At 36.0% G+C, this 25,582-nt stretch overlaps 3 protein-coding genes and 1 pseudogene across 6 annotated transcripts in view; all 4 read left to right on the top strand.

Annotated features, from left to right (window-relative positions):
- The window catches only part of LOC138944904 (uncharacterized), a 32,294-nt pseudogene extending 31,806 nt beyond the window's left edge, over positions 1 to 488 (top strand).
- Mcm6 (minichromosome maintenance 6) lies at positions 404 to 4,391 on the top strand. 2 transcript variants are annotated; one of them, XM_070316110.1, is made up of 11 exons: positions 404 to 593; positions 771 to 914; positions 1,152 to 1,416; positions 1,497 to 1,699; positions 1,789 to 1,987; positions 2,088 to 2,618; positions 2,704 to 3,009; positions 3,346 to 3,682; positions 3,774 to 3,896; positions 3,980 to 4,119; positions 4,218 to 4,391. In XM_070316110.1, exons 1-11 carry the CDS (start codon positions 502 to 504, stop codon positions 4,332 to 4,334), a joined length of 2,457 nt encoding a protein of 818 aa, XP_070172211.1. In that variant the 5' UTR covers positions 404 to 501; the 3' UTR covers positions 4,335 to 4,391. The 2 variants fall into 2 exon arrangements, with proteins under 2 accessions (XP_070172211.1, XP_070172210.1); XM_070316109.1 differs by having other exon boundaries at positions 3,771 to 3,896.
- A 730-nt stretch (positions 4,392 to 5,121) lies between these two features.
- LOC138945125 (urea transporter 1) lies at positions 5,122 to 12,540 on the top strand. The gene is made up of 11 exons (XM_070316380.1): positions 5,122 to 5,148; positions 5,468 to 5,522; positions 6,074 to 6,196; positions 6,659 to 6,778; positions 7,093 to 7,244; positions 7,896 to 8,043; positions 9,259 to 9,360; positions 9,824 to 9,971; positions 10,234 to 10,418; positions 10,489 to 10,653; positions 11,140 to 12,540. Exons 2-11 carry the CDS (start codon positions 5,481 to 5,483, stop codon positions 11,212 to 11,214), a joined length of 1,260 nt encoding a protein of 419 aa, XP_070172481.1. The 5' UTR covers positions 5,122 to 5,148; positions 5,468 to 5,480; the 3' UTR covers positions 11,215 to 12,540.
- Positions 12,541 to 13,537: 997 nt separating this feature from the next.
- The window catches only part of LOC138944962 (uncharacterized), a 25,479-nt gene continuing 13,434 nt past the window's right edge, over positions 13,538 to 25,582 (top strand). Inside the window, exons 1-5 of one of the 3 annotated variants that reach the window (XM_070316065.1) lie at positions 13,538 to 14,195; positions 14,358 to 14,828; positions 15,688 to 17,700; positions 18,069 to 18,330; positions 21,524 to 21,831. In XM_070316065.1, the coding sequence (XP_070172166.1) occupies positions 17,274 to 17,700; positions 18,069 to 18,330; positions 21,524 to 21,831 (997 nt within the window). In that variant the 5' untranslated portion in view covers positions 13,538 to 14,195; positions 14,358 to 14,828; positions 15,688 to 17,273. The remainder of the gene's footprint in view (positions 14,196 to 14,357; positions 14,829 to 15,687; positions 17,701 to 18,068; positions 18,331 to 21,523; positions 21,832 to 25,582) is intronic. The other 2 variants (XM_070316064.1, XM_070316063.1) reach the window with 2 other exon arrangements.

Here is a 25,582-nt window from a genome sequence, read left to right as displayed (position 1 = left end):
AAGTGAAGAAAATAATTTCAAGTACAAATTATGTATGTGTATCAAAATATTATTTGACGAATGAGAATGATGAATCATTCAAATGGCGATTTGGTTCGAACATCGTTTTAGTTTACATGCTTTCACCAGAGTGCACGATGTTACGGTCGATGTTTTCTTGGGATCACGGGAATTGGACGACAAGTTTAGGAACTATGAGATGGCTTATTTCATCGACTGTTGGTATGTGAATAGCGATCGTACTTTTGTTGATCGTCTAGAATCTAGGGAATTTAGATGCTGTATACTTCCAACATGTAATCAATTCCAACCAATAGCAGCGCAGTATTTTACGCTAGTCTTACAAGTGACAAGATGTCCGTTTGTCTCGATGGAAACGTCATATCCTTGAGAACGTGTCCAAAGTTTCTCTTCCCGCCAAATTCTCATCAACATTATTTAATATAATAGGCGCCTTTATCCATATTCTTTAATTGCCTTCTTGTATAATTAATCGACGAAATGGAAGCTAATATTGCACTAGCTGGTCAAGCACGTGTACAGGATGAGGTTGGGATCAAGTGTCAAAAATTGTTTCAAGATTTCCTGGAGGAGTAAGTAATATATCTTGATTTTTTCAGTATTTCACACATATAAAGAAACTTCAAGATAAATTCAATCTAATTTCGTCGATTTTAACGCGGAAATTAATTAACATTTAATCGATTTTTTTTATTTACTATATATATATATGTATATTTATAGTAGCTGTAATTATATTATTATTATAGATTTAAAGAAGATGAAGTGGTTAAATATCTGGAACCAGCTAAAGAACTTGTCAGTCCAGAGCGATGTACATTGGAGGTGTCTTTTGAAGATACAGAATCATATAATCAAACTTTGGCTACAACCATAATCGAAGAATACTTTAGGCATCTATTTTTATATATCAGTCTTAATATATTATATTAATCTATAATATTGACATGTATATTATATTTGTATGTTATATTAATATACTAAATTAATAATGTTATGCAAAATATAAAACAAAATGTTTTTATAATTATTTTGTGAATAATGCATAAATGTTAGCCTTGATAACACTTTGAAATAATTATTTTTTAAATTACTTTTTTAATTATTAATGAGAAAATTATATGTTCTAGAGTATATCCATTTTTATGTCAAGCAGTTTGTAATTTTGTCAAAGACGTGGGACAGTTGCAAAAAGATAAGGAATGTTACGTTAGTTTTGTCGATGTACCGACTAGACATAAATTAAGAGAATTAAACACGTCGCGATTGGGTACTTTGGCACGTATATCTGGACAGGTGGTACGAACACATCCAGTTCATCCAGAGTTAGTTCTTGGTACATTTATTTGTATGGATTGCAATGCATTAATCAAAAATGTAGAACAGCAATTTAAGGTAATATGAGAATTTATATTCATATACTATTATGCAAAGCATGATTGATTAATTTTGGCTAAATAGCTCATTGTTTCTAGTTCACAAATCCAACAATCTGTACTAACCCAGTATGTAACAATAGACGACGTTTTCTGTTGGATATGGATAATTCAGTGTTTATCGATTTTCAAAAAGTCAGGATACAAGAAACTCAAGCTGAGCTTCCTAGAGGTTCTATACCTCGCTCTGTTGAAATCATTTTGAGAGCTGAGACAGTTGAGCTGGTGCAAGCTGGTGACAGGTAGATTTGAAAATAATGTTTAATATATTTTATATGAAAATGTATATTGTAATTATCAAAGTTATAAACGCATTCTTTGATTTTTACAGATACGATTTTACAGGAACTCTTATAGTAGTGCCAGATGTGGGATCACTGTCTGTATCAAATTCTAAGACAGAAGTTGGGCCGAAAAACAGAAATAATGAACAAAGAGAGGGTGTAAGTGGTCTTAAGACACTCGGTGTTAGAGAGTTGACATACAAAACTGCATTTCTCGCTTGCAGTATTACTGCTACAAGTTCAAGGGTAAGCAGAATCAATAAATATGCTAAAAATATATTATTATTATTATTATTATTATTATTAAAAAGGCAAATACTTATTTAATTAATTTCAATTTCAATAGTTTGGAGGTACAGATTTGGCAATGGAAGAAATTTCACAAGAGATGATGAAGAAACAAATGTCAGAAGCAGAATGGAATCGCATTTACGAGATGAGTCGCGACAAAAATCTGTATGAGAACTTAGTGTCCAGTTTGTTTCCCGCGATACACGGCAATGACGAAATTAAGAAGGGAATTACATTGATGTTTTTCGGTGGTGTACCGAAGACTACAGAGGAGGGTACGTCACTAAGAGGAGATATTAATGTCTGCATTGTCGGTGATCCTAGCACTGCAAAATCACAATTCCTTAAATGCGTATCCGATATTTCGCCTAGAGCGATTTACACGTCTGGAAAGGCGTCAAGCGCGGCTGGTTTAACGGCTGCAGTTGTGCGAGATGAAGAATCGTCAGATTTTGTCATAGAAGCCGGGGCATTGATGCTCGCAGATCATGGCATCTGCTGCATCGACGAATTCGACAAAATGGATCCAAAAGATCAAGTCGCGATTCATGAAGCAATGGAGCAGCAGACGATTTCAATAGCTAAGGTATTTCTGAAATTTATAAATACAAAACAATATAGCACATACACATACAAAAGAATTATGTAGTGAACATAACATATGTTTTTAGGCCGGTGTTAGAGCAACTCTAAATGCTCGAACATCTATATTAGCGGCAGCAAATCCTATTGGCGGACGATATGACAGGAGAAAGTCGTTGCAGCAAAATGTCCAGTTGACCGCACCTATCATGTCGAGATTCGATTTGTTCTTTGTTGTGCTGGATGAATGCAACGAAATTGTTGACAATGCTATCGCCAAAAGAATCATAGATTTACATTGTGATAATTTGAATGATCTGCAAATGATTTACAAGCAAGACGAGATTATTAGATATATTAATTTTGCTAAGCATTTTAAACCCGTTTTAAGTCGGGTAAGATATGTTAGAATAAATTAATCTGTCAACTAATTTAATTTTTATCAATTAATAAACAGAAAAGTCAATTGGAGCCCAGAGATTATTTATTTTTTTATTTGATTTTTCATTTTTATCTCGATTTCATTGAAAAAGGCCCGAAATAAGTCGAAACGTTTGAATTAATGTATAATACATCTTGAATGTATATTCAATAAAATATAATAATTTGTTTACGCTCTAAATACCAGGTCTGAGGCTCTAATTGGCCCTTCTGTTTATTAATTGATTTTTATCGTTCGAGCCTCATTGAATTTTTTGTTTTATTATTTTATTTTAATTTTTATATTCCAGGAGGCTGCCGATCTTTTAGTAGAAAGTTACACGGTTCTTAGACAAAGAACGGGTAGCGGAAGTGGCAAATGGAGAGTTACCGTGAGACAATTGGAAAGTATGATTAGATTGTCTGAGGCGCTAGCAAAACTAGAATGCGTGGACGAAGTGACAGTGAAGCACATCAGAGAAGCGAAACGATTGTTACAAAAGAGTATAATTACAGTAGAACAGCCTGATGTAGATCTTGAGGAAGGTGGAGATGACGCGAACTTAGGAATGGATGTTGACGAGCCACCACCGCTCATGGCAGCGCTTAACGCATTAGATAATAATGATGATGCACCGCCCCAGACACGTATGTGTGCATATTTTCTTTTTTTTTTTTGTCTGTATATTACGCACGTAGCGCACTTATTATCATTATATATGTTTGTTTGATTTAGCAGCGTCTAATGGAATGCGCGAACCACCAAAGAAGAAATTAACAATGTCCTTTGAGGAGTACAAAAATCTATCGAATATGTTAGTGCTCCATATGAGAAGCGAGGAAAATCGTGCGGAAAGCGAAGGTATATTTATTATGATATATACAATGGCAATAAGTTTTAATCATCATATCTATATATTAAATTAGAATAATATTTTCTAATAGATGATAATAAAGGTGGCATACGGAAATCCGAATTAGTTGCATGGTATCTTGATCAAATACAAGATCAATTAGATTCGGAAGAAGAATTGTTAGAACGGAAAAGTTTTATTGAGAAGATTATTGATAGATTGACATATCATGTATGTATTAATATATTTATATATTGTATTGTATAATTGGTGTATTTGGATTTTACATAATCATTTATTGCACAATGCGCGCACAAATTCACTTTTAGGATCAAATTATAATACCTTTAACAATGACCGATTTGAGAAGTAAAGATAAAGAGGACGAAGAAGAAGAAGAGGATCCTTTACTTGTTGTACATCCCAATTATGTCATGGATATATAATTTTTGCGCATTACATTATATTGATACTACAATAAAAGGCGTGCCTTTGAAAGAGAACAATTTACTTTTTTGATTTGCCTTTTTGCAGGAAAAAAAACATGCATTTCCAAGATATTTTTTTTATTTCGATATATCGAGATGTCGTATCTTTGAGAATTTTATACTATAAATATACTATAAGCTTTATAAAATAATGTTTATCATTGTTTGTATTTAAAATGAATGAATAAATCATTCTGTTTATACAATATAATGCGATATAATGAGGAGTATTTTGAGCGACACAAAACAAATTTTTTTTTTTTTTTAATATTGTGTTTTATTGTTTTTTTTTTTTAAGCGCAAAAATTTGGAAAATGGAAATATTGAATATATATAATTATATGAATATGCATGGACATTACAAAAACAAGTCTCAGTATTTATGCCAATAGTACGCTAATTAGCATCATGTAAGTCGCGCTAACTAATACGTATTTTGATGCATGTGTTGTAAAGAAAAACCATCTGTTCTAGATATAAAAAGTTAAACTACACATGTAGTAGCTTCAGTATCGTCTTGAGCATCGTTGTTAAACTATAGCCATGATATTAAGTGAAATGTTTATAAATGTTCAGTTTATCTTACGCACAAAGATTATAAATATAATAAACGCGCGCGCGCTCTTATATATTGAAAATTATTTTATTACACAAATAATTTTATTATAAAAAGATATATATATATATATATATATATATATATATATATATATAGCAGAAATTTTCTTTGCGTTAATATAATTTTGAAAATCTTGTGTCATGGTTAACAATGGTAATTAAATAGTAATTAAATATTGAATTAAATATTTGGTAATTAAATATTGAATTAAATATTTGGTAATTAAATATTGAAAAATTATAGTAGAGTTATAAAGATTGATAAAAGACTGATTAGATTCTCACATATCAGAGAACGTACGTAATCAGCAGAACTTGTCACTTTTATTACGTGTGTATTTATCGCAGCTTTAATTGCGATGAGTATGTACTTTTATTGTTGTTTAAATGTACACAAAGTATATTACAAATATGTTAACTGTATGGTGAGGGATGTTTTGTGCAATGATTACTTTGTCATTCGATTTTAATAGTATTCACTGTTACATGATGTCTGCGAAGGAGGTATCAACAGTAGAACTGCGGCAAGTGAGCATCATTTAAAATTTAATATACAGTTATTTGTGTGAGTGCGAAAAATGTGAATTTTTCCATCCCATAATGATTTCCTAGATTTTTTTTATCATATATCTTTCTTGATGATTTATATTTGTGTGCTTAGTGATGTGATTTTAATCACAAAAGGAGTATTTATAAAATATTATCGATATTATATATCGTCAAAATATTGTCTCTATCGCAAATATAATTTTATATTTTAGAATATATTTATACCATTCATAATTTATTTATCACTTTTTTCAGAGATGAAAATAAATAACTCTTCAGAAATCTTCTCGAAATTTAAGTTATACATACAATGTTTTCTAATAAATTGTATTTTTTTTTGGTCACAGATTTTTGCAATAAATTTAAAGTGAAATTTTGCAGAAAAAAATTGTCGCGACATATAATCGCCCTCTATTAAATTTTTTTCTCAAAAAAATTAATTTCACATTCTGTAAAAATTTGTGTAGGAAAAATTTTTATCTACATATATAAGAATGTAAAGTATATAAAAAATAAGATTAACCCGACAGGAAAAAACATGGGTACCGTGCGTAGGCGACTTTGCGATTTTGAAGAAATTCTTTGCGCAGAAGGAAGCACCAATTTGGCACGCGGTGCAATTATTTGACGCCTTGCTGCGCGGATTCGGACAGGTGAGTAATAAATCTAACGTAATATTCGATACAATGTCATGATTTTCATAATTACCCATTTATTTTCAAAGGAGAAAGAAAGAGAAAAGATAAAAAAAAAAGAAATAGAATTGCTTTCGTATCATGGTGTTTAACGTTCTGCAATCGAAATAATTTTACAGAATAGATGTATAAAAAGATAATCCGTTATTAATGACAATGTCAATATAATTGTTATCTTGTAATTAGTAAAATAATATATTATTTTAAATTAATTTTTTTGTTACTTTATTTTCGTATTATAAGGAATATGTTATATATATATATATATATATATATACGATGAAAATAGTCTTCATTTCTTCGATAAAAAGAATCTGTTACAGTAATAAGATGGAGTTATTTTTTTGCACATTGTACGCAATCGCCGGAACTGCCGTATGTATTTTTAATTAACGTAGATTGGTTTCATTAACGTTGCAGACTGTTTTTGCGAATAATCCCCTCAGCGGACTACTGATAATAGTTACCTTGGCTGCAGTAGCGCCAGGTACATTGGCGTTATCCGCAGCCACCGCCGTCCTTGGCCTCCTAGTGTCCGTGGTACGTTTTATTAATTATTAGCTGCGATAGTGTCAAGCGATGCGCGTTCTTACCAAAAAGATGTAACACATTTTCTGCCGCATTGCGTCGTCGAGACGGACGCTCGTTTCGACCATCGCTATTCATACGCGATGGTGCGCATCATGTTACGCTCATTGTTATTTCTTTTTCATCTCTTTCGAATCTAATGGACCGTTTGCGTGTGCACACGGTGAGAAAAATTACCGCAATGCGGCAGTGTCTGATAGCGAAAAGGATTCCAATCTTGCAATCGCGATATGACATTTTATTCAGACGTTTTCATTCTCTTGCAGGTCGTACAAGAACCTAAGGATATTGTAGAAAACGGATTAAGCGTGTATAATCCTTTGCTGGTCGGCGCGATATCATATGTTCTGATACCGCGAATTTACGGAGCCTTCGATGCCTTCAGCTTCCTGCTTGTGTTCCTGGCGACGATACTCAGGTACATTCCGGCATTTCACATTTTTATAGAGTATTTTGAAAATATTGTAATGGATAATAAATTCATTCGTATGTATTGTAATGGGCATAAATTATGTAATTAATTTAATTTGAAATATATTGACGCGAATGATGGTAAATACATTTCCGGGAATAATATACAAATAAATGTAGATTTGATTTGATACAGATGTCGCATATTTTCGAAATATTTCTCTCTATGTGAAGTAATTAATTATTCATTTATAAATAACATTTTGACGCGCGATATAATCGACACTTATAATTAAGCTAACATATACGCGAATTAATTCTAACGCTTCATAATAATTGTTACATCATCAAAGAGAATAGCGGATTGTATACTAATATTACAATGTAATTACACCTGGATAATAATTCCTCAAGTTAGAATGTTATGAATTTAATGCTACGATGCTAACATTACGAATTCGTACAATTCAAAATTGAAGGAACGCGCGTGCAGAAAGCTAATTCATCATGATTCTATGTTTGAGATATTTAGTATTAGAAGCAAGGTATTCGCGGAATAGAAAGTTCGCGATGGTAGATTACAATTCACTCACGTCGTTCAATGCGGCTAGACGGCAACGTTAGCAAATTTCAACAGATCCTGGTTAATATTTTCCAGTATTTATCTCGCGCGGTCCCTGAGAAGCGATAAATTCGCATGCACAGCGTGGCCGTTTAACTTGGTGGAATTTGCGTTGATTTTCGCCCTTTCGACGCAGAATGGAGCGGAGGCGTTGACTAAATCTATGGAACCGATGTACGAAATGGTAAATTAATTTTATATTACGTGTGTAAAATTTTTGCAATACGTCTCTATATAACAACACGATCGCGCATAGAATTATTATATTATAAAGTTTTATATATATAAAAAAAAAAAAATGGAAATAACGTATTAAAAAAATATAAGAAATTGGAATTTTACAATTTCACAATCTACTAAGTAAAGACAGTATGATACTTTTACTCTCAAAAATCAAAGTTATTATAATAAAATTATTTTTCCTTAATAATAAGCAATCATTGTAAAAAAATGCATATAATGAAAAAGTTAAAATACCTTTAAGAAATGTAATACACAAAAGGCGTTTTATTTGACAAGCGCTATACTCATTTAAAATGACAGCGAATGAGCGATTGATAGCAATTTTAAAGGTTTTAATTTACCATCAGTTTTAGGCGAAAGGGCAAGTTTGATGAGAATAAAACGGAGATTTCGGCGCTTGGAATAAAACTCGCTCGAAAAGAGTCGGCCTTCAATATTCAGACCATACATATTTGACATGCCTTCGCAAGGGAAAATATCCACCGTAGGTCGGAGCATGACTTTTTCCCCGTATTGATCAAACTCTGCCCCACAACAACTCTATCGGCGATAAACTTACCTCTTCGGCTCGGATTTATTTTACTCTAACTAGTCGTCGGTTGTTTGTTTCTGTTAAATATTGGGCGAGTTTCCGTCATGTTTCTCTTTTTCTCTCAGACTATTTCCTTTTAGAAAACAGCGCTATAACAGTAGCATATTTGAAAATATGACTCGGTTGGATGTGTAGCTGCGGGTATACGTAAATTAAGTTTTATGACGAGAGTGAAAATGTGCCATTATCTTGGCACGCTACGCCTCGTGTATCCTCGCGATAACGCGGAAATATTAACTGTACTCTCTCATACAGCGTAGGTAAACTTCGCGATTCGTGCGAATAATGCTTGATCGTGAAAGCAGCAAAATTTGTGAAAATCGCAGCTGCGCGAAACAACACTGTCTTTTTTTACGAGAAAAGTTTCTTCTCCCCGTGTTATAGAAAAATTTACGGCCGAGGTCGAAATGCGCGGTGCAGAATATAAATTATTTCTCTCTCCACGAGGTATATATTTCATCATAAAATAGTTTGAACCCTCTTTAGACTTGTCGAGAGATCACCCCCTGCATTTCTGCATCGCGTGCATCAGGTTATTGTGCAAAATTCTCCCATTGTTTTCAGCACAATGCAACAAGTGAGACGACGACGACGGCGACGACGACAATGAACGACGCCGGTTTCTACCCGGAGACTGCTACCAACGCTTATATCGACTGGGGAATGGTAGAGTTTACTTATGCCCCACTTTTTGTAAGAGTGTACTCTTGATTTCGCGCATATATTAGCATCTCACGGATCTTTTAAAAAATACAATAGGACCTGGTTAGGTCTACGGTTCATTCGGAATCTGTTTTTCATATTGCAATATGTAGCATAGTGAAATCTTATTACAAGGCATTTGCGAATCTGTTATATCAAATTTTCTATACAATTGATATATATATATACAGTTACTGAGTACAAGAGCCTGTTAAATTTTATTTTATCGAATATCGTATAACGGATTGATATTTGTTGTGCATCGGATTTTTTTTTTTTATAGCTACTCGAAGTTACTGTAATGGAAATAAAATGAAATTAATATTTTCGCTTCTATTTCTCGAGAGAAATGCAATACAAAGAATATATAAATGAAAATATCAATCTATTTGCGCGCGTGTATGCTTCAAGAAAACTTATATTTTAGATACTACGAGGTAGCGTTGTTTCCGCATCACAGCTGTTTGGCATTGACAATGTGATCGTTGGAGCTGTCATGTACCTAGCAATGTTAATATACTCGCCGGCGTCAACCGCGTTTTCCTTTTTGGGAGCTCTCTGCGGAACTTTTGCAGGTATTTAAATAATTTTTTTCTATAAATATATATATATATATATATATATATATATAAAAGAGAAAGAGAAAAGGAGAGAGGGAGAAAGAAAAGAGAGGAGATATGAGGGAATCATTAATTTTGTTTACCGTTTATTAATGGGGCATAGTGAATATATGAAATTCTCCAGCGTCAATACAGGCAAGACGCTAAGAGCAAGAACATTTGTTTCGAGATAAAAGCCTGGGCATATAAATTATCGTTATCGCAAATTTTTTGTTAGGTTTGGAGCTCGGGGCAGACCATCATAAAGTCTATGGCGGATTCTGGGGATTTAATAGTCTCTTGACCGGGGCTGCTTTAGGAGGAAATCTATTGGTGCTGAACGGTCAGACGACCGCTGCCACCGTCATGGCGATTATTTTTACCTCACTTTTGCAATATTCTATAGAATCGATATTTATAAAAGTAATTAAAGTTCCTTTTCTATTTTGTTGATTTATAATACTTTTCACACTTCTAACGCGTTATATTTTAGGCGCGATTACCAGTATTGTCACTACCGTTCGTAATAGCAACTTCGTTGTTTTTAAAACTGAGTAACGGCAAGGGGGATCTAACATTTCCACGGCCCGTATTACCAATCTCCTTCCCTGAGAAACAGCGTCACGATTACCTCGTCCGTCGTGCGGCATTTAAAGAGGTACGTTTTTTCTGATTTCTTTCTCGACTCTATACATAAAATTTTATATTCGCGATGATAGAGATAGGAATAAACGACGTACTTTATCATTGTGACGTATATCGAAATCCGTTCTGTAAGATCCCCAAACGTGATTTGCCATTGAAACTTTTTGCGATAAGATGACTCTCAGGACCCATCAAAACCACGCCCTACAAGAAGGACAGAAATTGATTTCTGCCCTACTCTCAGCTGGTGCGTGAGCCGAATTGTCTTCCCACTAAGCTGCGAGCTAAAAGAAATAAAACTTTCGAATCTCAAACCCCTGTAACATTGTTATAATTAATGACTTCGTAAAAAATTGGAAAAATTGAAAAAATAATCTATTGAAAGTAAACATAGAGAAAAAAGTCCAATTATCATTCTTTTTTATTTCAACTGATGTAAAATTAGATTAAATGTGAATATAAATTTTTTAACTGCGTTATTTGAATTTATATTTTGTAGGAGGATACTTTGTGTATGGAAGAACTTGAACTCGTCATTCGGAATGAGAAGGGGCCGACCCAGCTGGATAATTAATGATGTGCCCTTGAGTGATAAATTACAATTTGGTATTATATAGTAAGCAGCAATTTTCAACGTTTATCATATCGTCTTAATCATTTAGAGTAAAAAAATGTCTTATCATTTTTAAATATTTATACAAATGTATATTTATACTTAACTAGCAATTTTATTATTTAGCTTGAGTAAACTAGTCATATATTCCTTTTTGGAAAAGGAATGTTTTCCGCCGATTCGTTCGCGCGGAACAGATAGAATTATTCTTGCGATGTCTACGAACATATATGCGAAAAGTAGGTTTTTAACGCATCAGTGAATGCTAATGCTAATTAGAGTTACATAAGCATATTAGATAGAGATGGAAAGATATAGAGAACTAACTATTTTATTGTATCTTGGTATCGTGCTTCATGTACAAGCGACAAAGATAAATTTTTACATTCACAACAATAAGATACACATTTATATAACTTTACAAAAAAAATATATATATATATGATAAGAAATTTATAAAATTTGATGATATAAAAACTTATGTACTGCGTTTACGCTGTGAAGGAAGCCACACAAGAGATGCATTAACACTACAGCTTGTTAAAATAATTTTATTTTGAAGAAAAGATTTTATTTTTTAATCTACGCACGTACGCTCTCGTTTTCGTATGCAATGTACATCGTCCCTGGAATATCTCTGATTCCACCAAGATTCTTCGCCACGTTTCCAGATAACAGTGTACGTGCTAATCGTCTTATCTCATATAGACGATGCGAAAGTACGCCTAGAGGGAGAACGAAGATACAAAGGCTTTGCTAGTGGAAGGGAATTTTTTCAGCGTTTGTACCGAGCTACGAGAAGCTACAGGTCGATCGATTAAATTTATTTGGACGATTCCGTTCTCGCGAGCCATAAATTCAATGGCTAGATTTTTATTCGCTCATCTCATGACGCGAAATTGCACCGAGGGAGCCGTATTGCATCTCTATTGCTTATCGCTACTGGATCTCGGTTTTCCACTTTTGCGTAAAGTGCAGTGAAATGTAAGGCGAAGGGAAAATTTCACGCATGAAGAGGGGCTAGACTGGAAATCTTCCAAAGCGAACAGATGCCAGTGACGAGGAATCTGCGAAAGATATTGTTCCGAAGGCGAGGACAAAGGCGAGGCCATTCCGAAAGCCTCTCTTAACATCGGCCGACCTAATCAAACTGACAAAAAGTGCTTTACTGCTCGGGAACGACGCTCACAATTCGTCCTTATTTCTCGAGAAAAGGGAATTAATGAGAATTCTAATCTATCGTCCGAATCGTTAAAGTCATTTTTTATTCTTACTTCGCGAGATTCGATATCGAGATTCGTTCAATCTCGGCGATTTGTAAAATAAAGATAAGAATACTTTGTAATACGTTACGATGCAGTTAAAATGCAGGAGTTTACTTTTATGTGTCTTGTATAGCGAGCATCGCTATCTATCTTTATAACGTAACCCGTAACAGCGCGGTCGTAGCGCAAGCAATAAAATGATTTATACCTCGATATAAACCCAGGTTTAACACAGAGCCTGCATAGTCGACTTTTTCCTGGGAAAATTATAGAACGGACAGTTTTGCGCAGATAATTATAATAGTTTGTTAAAATTAACGCCTATAATTTTCCATTTATCAAAACGCAATTTACCATTTCAGTAGTAATTAAAGCCAATCATTTTAATTTCGGGCATTGACGCATTCATTAAGAGAGAATGAGAGAGTAGCATACGCACACACATATATTAAATTAATAATATATTAAGCTATTAAACACAATATTTTATAATTATATTAAAATTGATATTAAATCTACATCTTTATTATTTATTCGCATTATTAAGGTGCAATAGTCTAAATTTTTAATATTCAAGAATTTATTCTGCTAAAACCATCAATTTTTCGAAAAACTTACTTTTCCAAATCTAATTTTAAAATCTGAAGAAATTGTGCCATTTTTGGAACATTGCGTGTGATGAACTCGTCATCGGACTAACTTACACGAAGATTTATATTTCGAAGATGTTGAAACTGGCACATTGGCGCGCAGAATAAGACGAAGAAACGAGGAATTTGAAAGATAAACATCTCAGTTCGTTGGCACCCTTAGAAGGGTCCCAGCTTCGGCTGGGGAGGAGGGAGAAGAGTCGTCCGTCCCTCGGTGTGACGACGGCGCCGACGTCGTCGATGGTGCTGGTAATGGTGGTGGCGGCGTCGGCAGGAAGGGGTAGGGCTGAAAGCAACCCTGCCAGAACGGCTACCTGCCCGCCGCCAACCCTGTCCGCGACGCTTCCCCAGTACTCGGGCGATCGCTAACACGACCGCGCACGCGACATCCTACTGTCGGCGGGGTTGCGCGCTACCGCGTCTTGTATGCGTGTACGTGCATGCGTGTATCTGTCTGCGAGTGCACTACTCGGGGCAGCGGCATGCCGAAAGCATAAATTGTCGAACACAATGGCAGCCAGTAACGTGGGATCAGCGTGACGTAACCCCGCGTGGCACGCTAATCGCTCAATCAACCCTCGTCGCGAGAGGTGCTTGGAAGAGTCACGATCTCATGTGCTGGGCGTAGGAGACTTAGCCGGGCCTCCCGGCCACCATCTCCGCGAGATATAGAATTATGTAGGATCAGGCTAATGAGTACAAGAGGGTGCGCGAGTAGTGAGTAGTACATGAACGGAATTAATGCGGAGCGGCAAGTAGTAGTGTTCGTGTATATGCGTGTGTATGTGACAACAAGTAGTTCACGTGATGCCGAGAGAGATATGTTATAATCTATCTGGCTCTCTATTCATTGTATATATGTATCTTTGCTTTTCTCTCCTTTTCGCGGTATAAAAAGATCCTCTTCTTTTTCCGAAAAAATTGACAGATTAAGCAGACTCTTGCTCGTGACGTTATTATTGTGTGGTTTGAGCTCACCATTTCTTCGTCTACTCTATTTTGACTCTAATTTGCCTTTCCCTTAAAGGTAAACACACTCTCGAAAATTATTTTGTAAAAAAAATATATATCAAAGGTAAAAAAAAGAATAATTTGTGTTTACGATATCCCATTTTTTAAAAGAGAAAGAAAGAGAGAGAGAGCTCTGCATCACCTTTCTTACTCCATCTTTCTTTTTATTTACGTTTAGCTACCCTCTAGTGTACGCTTTGTTTCGACGCTTCTTCCTGCTTACAAGATATCATATGCACTTTCGAAATAGCTTCATTTCCGTCCCTTATCCCCTAGAGAAACACGAGAAAAATTCGTCGGTCGTGTTTGGGATCCGCGAAAGAATTGTTCGAAGAATTGAGGACGACGTAAACAGATTGGATGCTGTGTGATGACGGTGAATAAATTAGGACGGTGAATAAATGTTCGGAGATACAGCTGCTGGGGTAGTTTGAAGCCCGTACTGAGCCGTGCTCGATACCTCGAGCCTGACCCGCGATACGGACAAAGTCACAGAATCATCGGGTGGCTCAAAGCGCGGAACGGTCTCTGCGTAGCCCCAGTGTTCTTGCCGCATACACATACAGTATCGAGTGGATTTTATGGTCAATCGGCCGCCAAAGCGTATTGATGTATTATATCGAATACGCTAGCCGACCGAGTTATACAGGTGCTCTGACGTTAGAGCAATCGAGCCTAGAGCGGTGACGCTCGTCATCGAGCTTACTCTTTACTTACTCAATCTCTTTATCGCATTTCACGGACGGGAGAGTAATTTTTTTTTTTTTTTTTTTTAAATCCTATTTAGAGATTCAATAGATACGGTGATTTCTTTTAAGACACTAAAGAATTGTCTACAAAATCTTGTTTCTATTTTAGTAAAACTGGAAATGTATGATAGAATCTCACATTTATAACGTTATATTTAAAAGAGATTATTCTTCGTTAAAAAATTTCAGAGATATTATATATTATATATTTTAATATTTTTTAATTGGTTGCGCTATTACACAACAAAGATTTTTTATTTTTATTTTAGTACCTGCACGTGCAATATCTCGTAAACTTACGCTACTTCGATGTATATATGGATCATTTAATAATATAATTATCGTTATAATATAATAATGCAATTTATCGAAATGAGTGATAAAATGAGATTCAATTATTTATCGTTTGTTGAGAATATTCCTTGAACATTCTTTGACACCATCCAGAGAAAATTAAAAAATTGCAATAATCAAGGCTATTTAAAGTATTCAAGAAATTAAATGTCACGAGATGCAAAAATTTAGGCGTGTGACAGTATCGGTAGAATCTCAATTAATTTTCGATATCTTGTCTCGAAGTCGGACAATTTTAATGTTTCACGATATTGAAATATAAAAATCCTCGGTTTAACAATAAGTTATTATTCTTTGGCTATCGCGTCATTCACAGATTTCGAAAATCAAGAATGTCGGTGTTGAATATTTTTAATCTCGATTAATTGAAACAATTGTCTCTGACGAATCATATCCATGTTCTAGCCTGGCATGGCTGCGTACTTGGACCGTCCTTCGCATTGCGTCGCACGGCAGAACGGGGTCATTAGTTACGCGGATAGTCGGAAAGGGTCGAGCGAAATCGCTCGGACAGAAGCGAATGACGTAATTCTGATTTCGTTTCGAGGCTACGCGCACCGAGACGGATCGATCCATCATTGTTACTCGACACCTTGACGACATAGATCGATCCGATCGATCTAACCGCATCATTGTAACCGCTATTACGAACTTGATTTCGTATGTATTTACAAAACATGAGATACACGGAATCTCTAGGAGGAGCCATGCGTTATTGAATGCTCCTGGACGTTTGAAAAAGTTCAAGTTTTTTTCGCAAGTCCTCGAGACATTGGCAATCGATTCTGAAATTGTTCACGAACGATCTGGAGCTTGCGATCTTTCGCCGCATTAACTGTATCCATTAAAAGAATAGTCGCGATATCACTGTGATGGAGACTTTGATGGGACACTAAGCGATACCGTAAAGTAACACCGGCAAGAAATATCGGGTTACTAGTGCTTGTGTATGATGCAGCGTACATGTGCGGTAAGGTAAAGTGAATCCTATTAATCATCTCGTAAAGCGGATACTTGTGAAATTCGCGTATGATGGAAACGCAAGCGCTGGCCAAGCCGCTGCAAGATATTTACGGCAACCGTGGAAAATCATCCGTTTCGTCGAGCACGGTGAATCATCTGATATTCGCTATCAGATAATGCTGGGCCATCATCGATAATGGAGCGATAATCCGGCTAAGATTCGCGTCGCGAAGCTGACCGTTGCAATCAAGAACGGTCCATCGAACACCGTTGGATCCGCGAAAAAGCAGTTGCCCAAATTGGAATAAATAAAGAGTTATCATATTTTATCTCTCTTGCCAATCGTTAATAAGCAATTAGCAGTAAGTAAACAAGATCGAGTCACATACTGCCGGCAAGTATTTCTATAATACTTATTTAAATATCAAGACGCTCTTGTGTATGAATCGCGTACTATATTTGACATGTAAGAGAAATTCAGAGAAAAATCTTTTCTGCTCGCGAAAACACAAAATTGCTCTTGGGTCGGTGAATAAATATACAGAAGAAAAGTATTTCCCGTAGTAGCCATTGATGCAAAAAGTATAGACTGCTAATGCGGACGAATTGGCAAGGAACGTCAACGACCAGCTTTTATATGGCTTGTATAGCTGTTGCTGTTACGAGGGAAGAAGATCGTTAGCAGCGTCGTCCGGAAATCCTACGGAAGATTAATGAACGGCGCGGTTAACGATACGGTTACGTCGTGACGATAATAGCCGCGATAGAATCTGCGGAAAGTTCTTTCTCTCTTTTCGGCGGTGGTGATTCGAGTAGCCGGCTTGATGTTGTCGCGCTTCCTGCAGGAGCTGTCATCAGCGGACAACAGGACCGCCGTCGCAGAAAAACGAAAGGCCGACGGTTTGTGATCGTTTCGACAGCGGGCCGATCGTTCCCGCATCGCAAACGATCGCGACAGCGTACCGATCTGCGTCACAATAGCTGCCGATGAGGGTAATGTGACGAAGGCGGTGAGGGCAGGTGAAGAGATGACGGTGACGGGGACGCCGTCGACTTCCGACGTCGCCGACAAGGCAGTGTCGACGGACGATGGCGGCAGCGGCGGCATGGAAGTGACGCGTCTCGAGGCCGTCCTCGCCGCCCTGGTGGAAACGAAGGTGGAAGCGATGAAGGCATCGTCGACGCTGAGCCGACGTTCCGGTAGCGCACCCGCCAGTCCGCGCCGACCTAGATTAACCTCGACCTCGACGGCCTCTTCCTCATTGAACCATCACCACCACCATCATCATCATCATTATCATCAGCATCAGCATCATTCGCAGCAACAGCAGCATCTGCACAATAAGAAAAAAGGCCAGCATCACCGCCATCGTCGTAAACGTCACGACTCCGCACCCTGCGGGAGCGATTATCTCAATAATATGATGGATCATTCTCAGCATAAGTTACCTAACGGTAAGTTAAAAATTATTATTCTGGCATATTTATTAATCTGGAAAAAATGTTAAAGTAGTCTTTCTCGATCCGCCACAAATTTATGAAGGTGTTTCTTCAAAGAGAGAAAAAAATTTTTAATAAATTTAATACTTAAAAATTATCAATTTTCAGATTTATTTTATATAATCTTTTAAATATATAATTCGAGTTAATTCATAAATTATCTACATTTAAATTCTACAGTAAAATTAAAGCAAAATTTCTTTCAATTTGTAATATCAATGCTTTTTTTCTCAGCACACGGAAATAATCGAAATATTTCTGCATCGTTAAATATTGGACAAGACTAAATGATATCTGTTAATTGTACTTTTTTTATTTGTTAGGAAAGGAACGGAGAAAAGCTTCCGAAAGTCCTAGAAGTCCTCGAAAGAAGCGCAGGCATTCGAGAAGCCCAAATGTTCTTCAAGGTGTCGTCCAAAACATTCACACCGATCTCGATTCGCGCTTCGAGTTGCTCGGTATTGACGGCGATCAAGATGTGGCTCTAATAAACTTCGAAAGGGCCAAGGAAGTCCTCGGCGACTCCTGCGAATATTCACGGCTGCACCGAAGTGCCTGCTACTTTTCCCAAAGCGCAGCTCAATTGTGAGTACTTTTTTTTTTTAGCTCAACGCGCTTTTAAAAGTCTCGACGATAACAATGTCGAAAAGGTAAACTTTGATTGAGATTTAGAAAGAATAATATTAAATGAAACTGTTATAAAACCAAGTTATTCTCTCAACGTTGAAAATTACAACATCGCGACAAACGTCTTCGACTGATAAACCGATCTTAACCGGTCCCATTGAAATTGCATTATTTTCTCTTTATTTTTTTCTTGCAGAAATTTAGAGTGTTTTAGGATATCTTCATATATTCCTTGATATAATTTTCGCATTTTTACGATCTTGTGAAATTCGATTCTCGCGTGCGCGTCAGGAACGAATTCTCTGTATTGCCAAACTTTCATACGCTGTTATTCTCTTTTACGAGGTCGCTGAATGTTATCGTACATCTAGTCTTTCCATATTCACTATACTCGATGGGTCAACTACGAAGAAAGAGAGAGAGAGAGAGAGAGAGAGAGGGGGGGGGAGAGAAAAAAAGAGAGAGAAAGAGAATATAGTTTTGGCGTAAGCGCAGCACAACATAGCGGAACTGGGTCAGCGTAATGCGTGGTTGTGCACCTTCGTCATACGCTGTTCTCGGCAAACACGGTTTGGCGGCTGAACCACCTGGGCGACAAAGGACGAGCATCGTTGAAGCGTGTAATGAAACTGCGGCCGATCGAGAGTTGGTCGATGGCGAGTAGCGATCGCAAGAAGGCGTCATTACGTTACCGCCTCATCCTCCCGTGTGTACTCTTCTCTTTTTGTAGATTTGAAACAGATTCTGAAATTATATAGCCAAGACATTCGGTATTCCTTTAACGCGCGATATGAGAAAAAGAACTGTCCTTTTATAATTCTCTCACATTGATCAATTTAGCATCAAAATTTTCTGATCTGTCATATTGCTCAGAAGATTATATACGATAGAAACGCTTATCAATACATTTAAAAAGAATATATTTTGTTTTGTATTGTAGATAAAAGATATTTAACTTGTTGTATATGATAATAATGCTCAAGAGAGATTAAAATATAAAACATGCAATAATTTATTGAAAAAAATATAAAAAGATAAGATACTTTTTCAGCTATTGAACTTTGTTATAACGTTGTTTTGTAAATCCGGAATAATACTATCCTTCGGTTAAAAATGTAGCGACCGAAACACATCCTAGATATAAGTAAAGAACTGTCGGAGAACGTATCTTGACAGTTATCGAATAACTGTATTTTATATATTGTACACAGACAATTTAATTAAAAGACTTTGTACGACAGAATATAAAGTTGCTCGGAGCGACTGATCCAACGTCGATGTTTACTACTTGATTTGGTTTGTGTCCGATATAGCTAAATTCACTCTACTATATTGATTTAATTTCTCTTTATCGTACGTTTTCTTTTAATCGAATATGCTATCGCCGTAAGTAGAAGCTTCTATCTATAACTTTTTCGCGTTTTCCGATAGCCCCAATTACAAATGTATTGTATTTTAAATCGACATATTTTTATAATGTAGATGGAAATTAACTTTAACAAATAATTGCGGAATGACGACATCGTATATTCATAATCCGAAAAACATAATTTTTCTTAACAAATGCGGTTAGAATGTGCAAACGACGATAGTCGACGTGAATGGATGCGTTGGCCATTGTCCGACCTCACGCTGGCTGCTATCACTAGCTCGAATTCGAGCCCTGTACAATGCCCGGCGCGACACCTCGATTATCGTTTTTCCACTTTTCCGTCCTATTCTAGCAGCGTTTTCTAAAATTATACTCAAAGAGCACGTGACACACGGCCTTCGTGTGTGTGACGTAGGTAGTGCAACGATTGTTCTTCGTTCAGCTCGATATCGGGGTCTACTTCTCGTTGAGTGTTATGAACATATATCGAATTACTGGCCCGCTTTTCACGTTACCGAGTTCGGATATGTGATAGCTAACTAAAACTGAACAATTTTATCAATTTTAACATGTCGTGCTAATTTGTCAAGCATCTTGTTTAATGGTTTTTTTTTTTTTTTTTTTTTTTTTTTTAATTTAGATTATAGTATGAAATTTTATATAATTTTATCATATACTCTTTAATTTTATCAAAATAATTTTTAACCATCTTTTGTCGAATGTTTTCTCTATTTAATATCAGAAATTTATTCGTAGCTTAAAATTTTATAGTATTGGAATATTATATCCATTTAAAACTTTAATTTCAAATTTTAGCTTTAGAGATTCGAATAATCATCGAAATAATTGTACGCAAAAATATAAGTTACTATATTTAATTATTTATGCATTTTTAATTTTTTTAAGTTGTAGAATTAGGTTCATTCTTTGTCAATTTTTGATTTCTTCATGTTGTTCAGCTTCTTACTTCCATTAGGCGATCGAAAATGGGATAACATCTCTAATTCTAAGGGTCGATGTGAAAGTAGTATGCGGAAATACATACCAATGGATCGGCCTTTCAGTCATCATCACCCGCGTACGGCAAACATCAAGTTTTTTGTATTTCACGAACAATGCAGGTACCATCATGATCGATACTCGTTCGTTGTTGTTCATCTTTCGTCGAGTCTTCACAATTAATGTCGGTGTCTAGGAATGTGCTAGAGATATTGTTTCATCGTTTGAGATTCGCAACAAATGTATAATATAAATTTTAATTAATGACCATCGGTAACTTGAGATATCTTATTCAAAATATGAATACGTAGTCTCGATAAATGAATAGTTTAAGATGAGATAGAGTTAATTTCGATTATTTATTTAAAAAATCTCTTTCTTAAAAGCACTTGAGTGTTTTAATATACGCAAAACTTATAACTTTAAATATTTCCATTTGTTTTCTGTTATTAGACACAAATTGATCTTAAATAAAAATAGTAAAGATCTATTATTAAGATTTTAACAAAGATATGTATGTGCGAAATTTATAAATAAAATGTTATTTTTTAAATTAAATTAAACGCCAGATGCACAGTCGGATTATCGACATGTTTCATATCCGAAACGATACTGATCAAGTAACGTTTAATAAGTTATAACAATAACATTGTGGAAACAATAGCTCGATGTTATCTGTGCGATGGATTTCGAATGTCCTTTCAAAGTTAATTTTTACCCACTCGAAACTTTGAAACAAATTTAAAAAAAAAATTACCTCTTTGTTCTTGCCTTTTCCAGAAAAATTCATTACGACGACGACGACTATGTGGCGTTGAACGTAGCCGACGAGCTGGAGGAAGAAGAGACTTTGAGCGGACCGGAAAAGGTGGTTGAGCCTCAGGGAAGATATCACCGACCACGAAGAAAGCGCAAACGTAAACGGCGCAAGATCGATTCCGTCGGCCCGGATGAGGAGCTTGTCGATCCCGAGGAACTCCCTCCTCGTGCACGATGGACGATCGTCGCGACTGCTTGTCTTCTACTCGCTATGTCCCTGCTCTTGGTCGGTGTCACGCTGCGAATGGCTCCAATAATCGACGACATGGGTATGTCAATCGCATAATCAACACTTTCGTTTTTAATCAAACGGCGTATTCATCGGCTTCGTGTCGAGATGCTTTGGTGAGATCTAAAAAAAAAAAAAAAAAAAACATTTTTTTATTTAATATTGTTAAATATATTTTTCTAGTCGCTTGTCCTTGATACCATTTTTTTAAATTAAATTTGCAAAGAGGAATCTTGAAAGATAGCACGTTCTGCGTGCTCAATAAACGCGTTTACTCACCGGTGATTGTATTAGAGCGCGATAAAGCGCGGGATTTATTACCCGCGGAATGGCTCTTTTACGGGCAAAGAGCTACCTAAAAATTGACTCGATGCGTACGAAAATAGTAGCTAAATAGTAGCAGAGATTTATACGTTTGAGAACGTGGGAGAAAGTCATGTCGAATTACCGGCGTTGAAATATGCAAGACGGTCTCGAGGGTGGTAACCTCCGGATGAAGTCGCAAGGCATTAATGATTTAATACGTCTTTACTGTGCAAATCCAGGAAACGATAGATCCGATTAATTACATTGCCAAGTTCTCATAAACTGAGAGAGATTTCATTAATTCTCTTATAATCTTCCATTAGAAATTTCATAAAACTCCTCTCTGTCTTCTTTCTCCTACACTGCTATTAAACCTGCAGAAAGTTTTTCATTATCGGACTGATATCTGTACTCATTCAATAAGACTTCAAAAGACTCCAAGTATGTATATATACTTTCAAAATAATTAAGGATTATTTTTTGAACGGTTCTATAAAAAGTGAAGTAAATAATTAAAAATGTGATCTGTCAATTATTTCAAGTGGTATATTTTCTCATATCGAAATGTAATTTCAGTGCATAAAATATTGCTGATTTAATATTCTAATTAAATTGATATTTTCTATTACCTGTTGATATTTTTCTATTGAAATAATATAAAAATTTCGGATAAATATGGTAATTGTCAGATTGATTCTAATACGGTAATGGTTTGATAAGCGTATCGTTAACAATTTCGTGGTAAACGTCGACGTTTCCTTCCTGGTAGCAACGAAATCACGTTTCCTCGTATACATCGAGGTGTAAGCTGCTTCTCTAAACCGAGAAGCGGAGGGGTTGTGTACAGAGGTTTCCCGGCCAATTAGCCGGTAGAATTAGCCGCGGTGACGACCAACGTCGCTTCTGTGAGTGCCATATCTGACAGTGAACCACTATCTCGGATATACATATACTCTGTAAAGTGCGCAAAATGTGCACGTATATGCACGAACACGTTCGTTTCGTTCCACTGGCACAAACGAGTCGTATGCAGCGTGCGAGGTCGAGGGCGCTCCGCGTCTCTAAATTAAAGACGCGCGTCTGCGAATCCTCCAGTCAGCGGTCGGATTTCCGCAGCTGAGCCACCTTAAAGCTCGCACTCGCCGATCGGTGAAAAGCTCGCTTTCGGCGAGCTGAGAATGTTACGTGCAAGTGTTACGCGCCAGTAGTGTGTATTTCTCCCCCGTGTCGTTTTTGTCGATCGGAATGTTATCCTGCGACGAACGCGATTTCAACCCCGTTCGTCGGTCACCTTCCGATTGAAAGCGCTACGTGAGAAATGGAATTCAAATTTTAGCGAGCTTTCACGTTTCCGACGCTCGCATTCCTCCGACGCGATGTGAAATTGTTGGAGCGATCTCTATTGGAGTTAACTCTCATTTCTCCTCGAGGGGAAACAATTTCCTGGATATCTGTGCTCGGAAGCAGTAAGGCAAAAAAAAAAAAACCGCGCTTTTTCAAAAACACTGGCGAGAGAAGTAACTTCAAATGCAATTTTAACGCTTCGAGATTTTAAAGATCGTTAACGGCCGTTATATTGCTGTTAATCCATCTAATTATGCGAGTAAAGGAATAGATCCTATTGAGATTAGTACAAATCATCATCATCAAAATAGAATATACGAAATTTTCCTCTAGAAAATAATATTTGTCTTTAGAGAGTATCTCGAAAAAATTTATTGCTACGCTGATTTTCACATATTAATTATTTGTCGTATAATATTTTTCGAGTTTGTTTAATATTGTTTACTTTCATCCTAACTAAACATATTAAAATTTAATTTTGTAGCCGTGAGCGATATTCGTTTCCGATAGAATACGTCAAAGTGTGAATGACGTTACATAAATACACCAACGCGCGCGAAATCAACAAGTCAGAGTCGATACTCGAACTTATACGGTCAGGCGATATTCTGTCGAGAGATTCACGGAAGCGAATGTCATCGCTTGCGGCATATTACGGTAGCGTTGCGGTACTATTGATCCAAGAAGATGAAATTGTTAATCTCTCATCTGATGATTATTCGCTATGCAAACGTTTGATAATATTTAATTTGGCCTGAAGCTAATAAATTTCCCAGAAATAAAACGCTATATAGACTATGATTATAATCGTGGAGATTATTTTTTTCGACGCTCCGAGCATTGCGCTCGGACAAAGCTTTGTGAAAATTAAAGTGTGAATTTGTGTATCATATATTTTTCCTCATAATCTGTTTTTGAAATTTAAGCAATTTCAAAATTTGTTTCTCTACATACGTATAATTATATCGGACAAGATATAAATTACGGTGCTAATTGTGTCGCACTTACATTGAAATCAAGAATCTAATGAATTGAGATTTTAAAATTGCTTACACATTTCGCATTGCTTATTTATAATAGTGATTGAGCATTTATTGATTATTTGTAAACTATCTGGTTTTAATGTACGAGATACTATTTTGTGCCTGAGCGCGAAATTTCTTTGCAAAATTACTATAGTATCGACCTGCATCAGATGCGACGTTCCGTAACATCAATCTTTCATGTCAACGTCAGTATATGAAATTTTTAATATTTTCAATTATCAATATTATTTTCTCATCGTTGTATCTTGTTTTAAAAATTAAGTAGAATAATAAAATTAGTATTCTTTGTAAGAGATAAATTTAATATATTAATACTAGATTGCTAACAGCGATGTGTGACAGGTAAAACCAGGGCAGTCATTTACAATTGGACACAATATAAGCAGACTCGATATTTATTTTTGAAGAGAAAGCTGCAATATTAATATAAAACTTTTGTATATATTTAATATAAAAGTTATATTAAATAGCTTTTTTCTCAAAAATAAGTATCGATTGACAGCCTGCTTATTTTGTGCCCAATTGTAAATGACTGTCTATCACATCGCTCTGTCAGCAGTTAATAAATATAATATACAATAGTGTCTTATACATTTATCTCGAATTTAATGTATACATTTTGTATAATTGTTTCGTCGAGATAAAAAGATAAATTAATTGAGTCTCAAGGCAAACTTGTTTCGACGTTCGCGAATCTGAGAAAACGTTTCAATGAAAGATAACTCTCTCCGATGTCTTTAGTTGTGACGTCTTTGCGGCGAAATTACCGAGTATATGCATCGTATCGATCTTAAATTTGCAAGACGCTTTCCTGCGCCCGAATTGCACAGGAGATGTCTAGTTTTGGCACTTTATAGCATCGTGTTTACATCGTGCTGCACTCACAGCGAAATTAGGTCAAGCCAAAACACGCAGCTGATTTTCGCTACCGTTCGATTTTGACGTTACTTGCGCGTCATTAAAGGGTACGGATATAGACCGATCGTCATTGCTGACATTTGGTTACACCCACAACCGCCGCAGTCGATTCATTACGATCATTTCCACGCCAATAACGATCATTTCGCGCACACTGGATCGAGTGATCAATCAATT

The sequence above is a fragment of the Polyergus mexicanus genome, unplaced genomic scaffold (assembly GCF_030449975.1).
Source record: "Polyergus mexicanus isolate NDT 795.1 unplaced genomic scaffold, iyPolMexi1.0 SCAF_3, whole genome shotgun sequence".
Classification (NCBI taxonomy): Eukaryota; Metazoa; Arthropoda; class Insecta; order Hymenoptera; family Formicidae; genus Polyergus; species Polyergus mexicanus.
The sequence above is the reverse complement of the archived record's forward strand: the minus strand, read 5'-3'. Positions and strand labels throughout refer to the sequence as shown.

What these genes read in the sequence shown, in the direction of transcription:
- LOC138945125 (XM_070316380.1), top strand. Translation starts at nt 5,481, where the DNA reads ATGATGTCTGCGAAGGAGGTATCAACAGTAGAACTGCGGCAA. An exon ending in TGCTGCGCGGATTCGGACAG is followed by an intron (nt 6,197 to 6,658) that starts GTGAGTAATAAA and finishes TTAACGTTGCAG; the next exon opens with ACTGTTTTTGCGAATAATCC. An exon ending in TTGGCCTCCTAGTGTCCGTG is followed by an intron (nt 6,779 to 7,092) that starts GTACGTTTTATT and finishes ATTCTCTTGCAG; the next exon opens with GTCGTACAAGAACCTAAGGA.
- Mcm6 (XM_070316109.1), top strand. Translation starts at nt 502, where the DNA reads ATGGAAGCTAATATTGCACTAGCTGGTCAAGCACGTGTACAGGATGAG. An exon ending in TTTCAAGATTTCCTGGAGGA is followed by an intron (nt 594 to 770) that starts GTAAGTAATATA and finishes TTATTATTATAG; the next exon opens with ATTTAAAGAAGATGAAGTGG. An exon ending in TTACTGCTACAAGTTCAAGG is followed by an intron (nt 1,988 to 2,087) that starts GTAAGCAGAATC and finishes CAATTTCAATAG; the next exon opens with TTTGGAGGTACAGATTTGGC.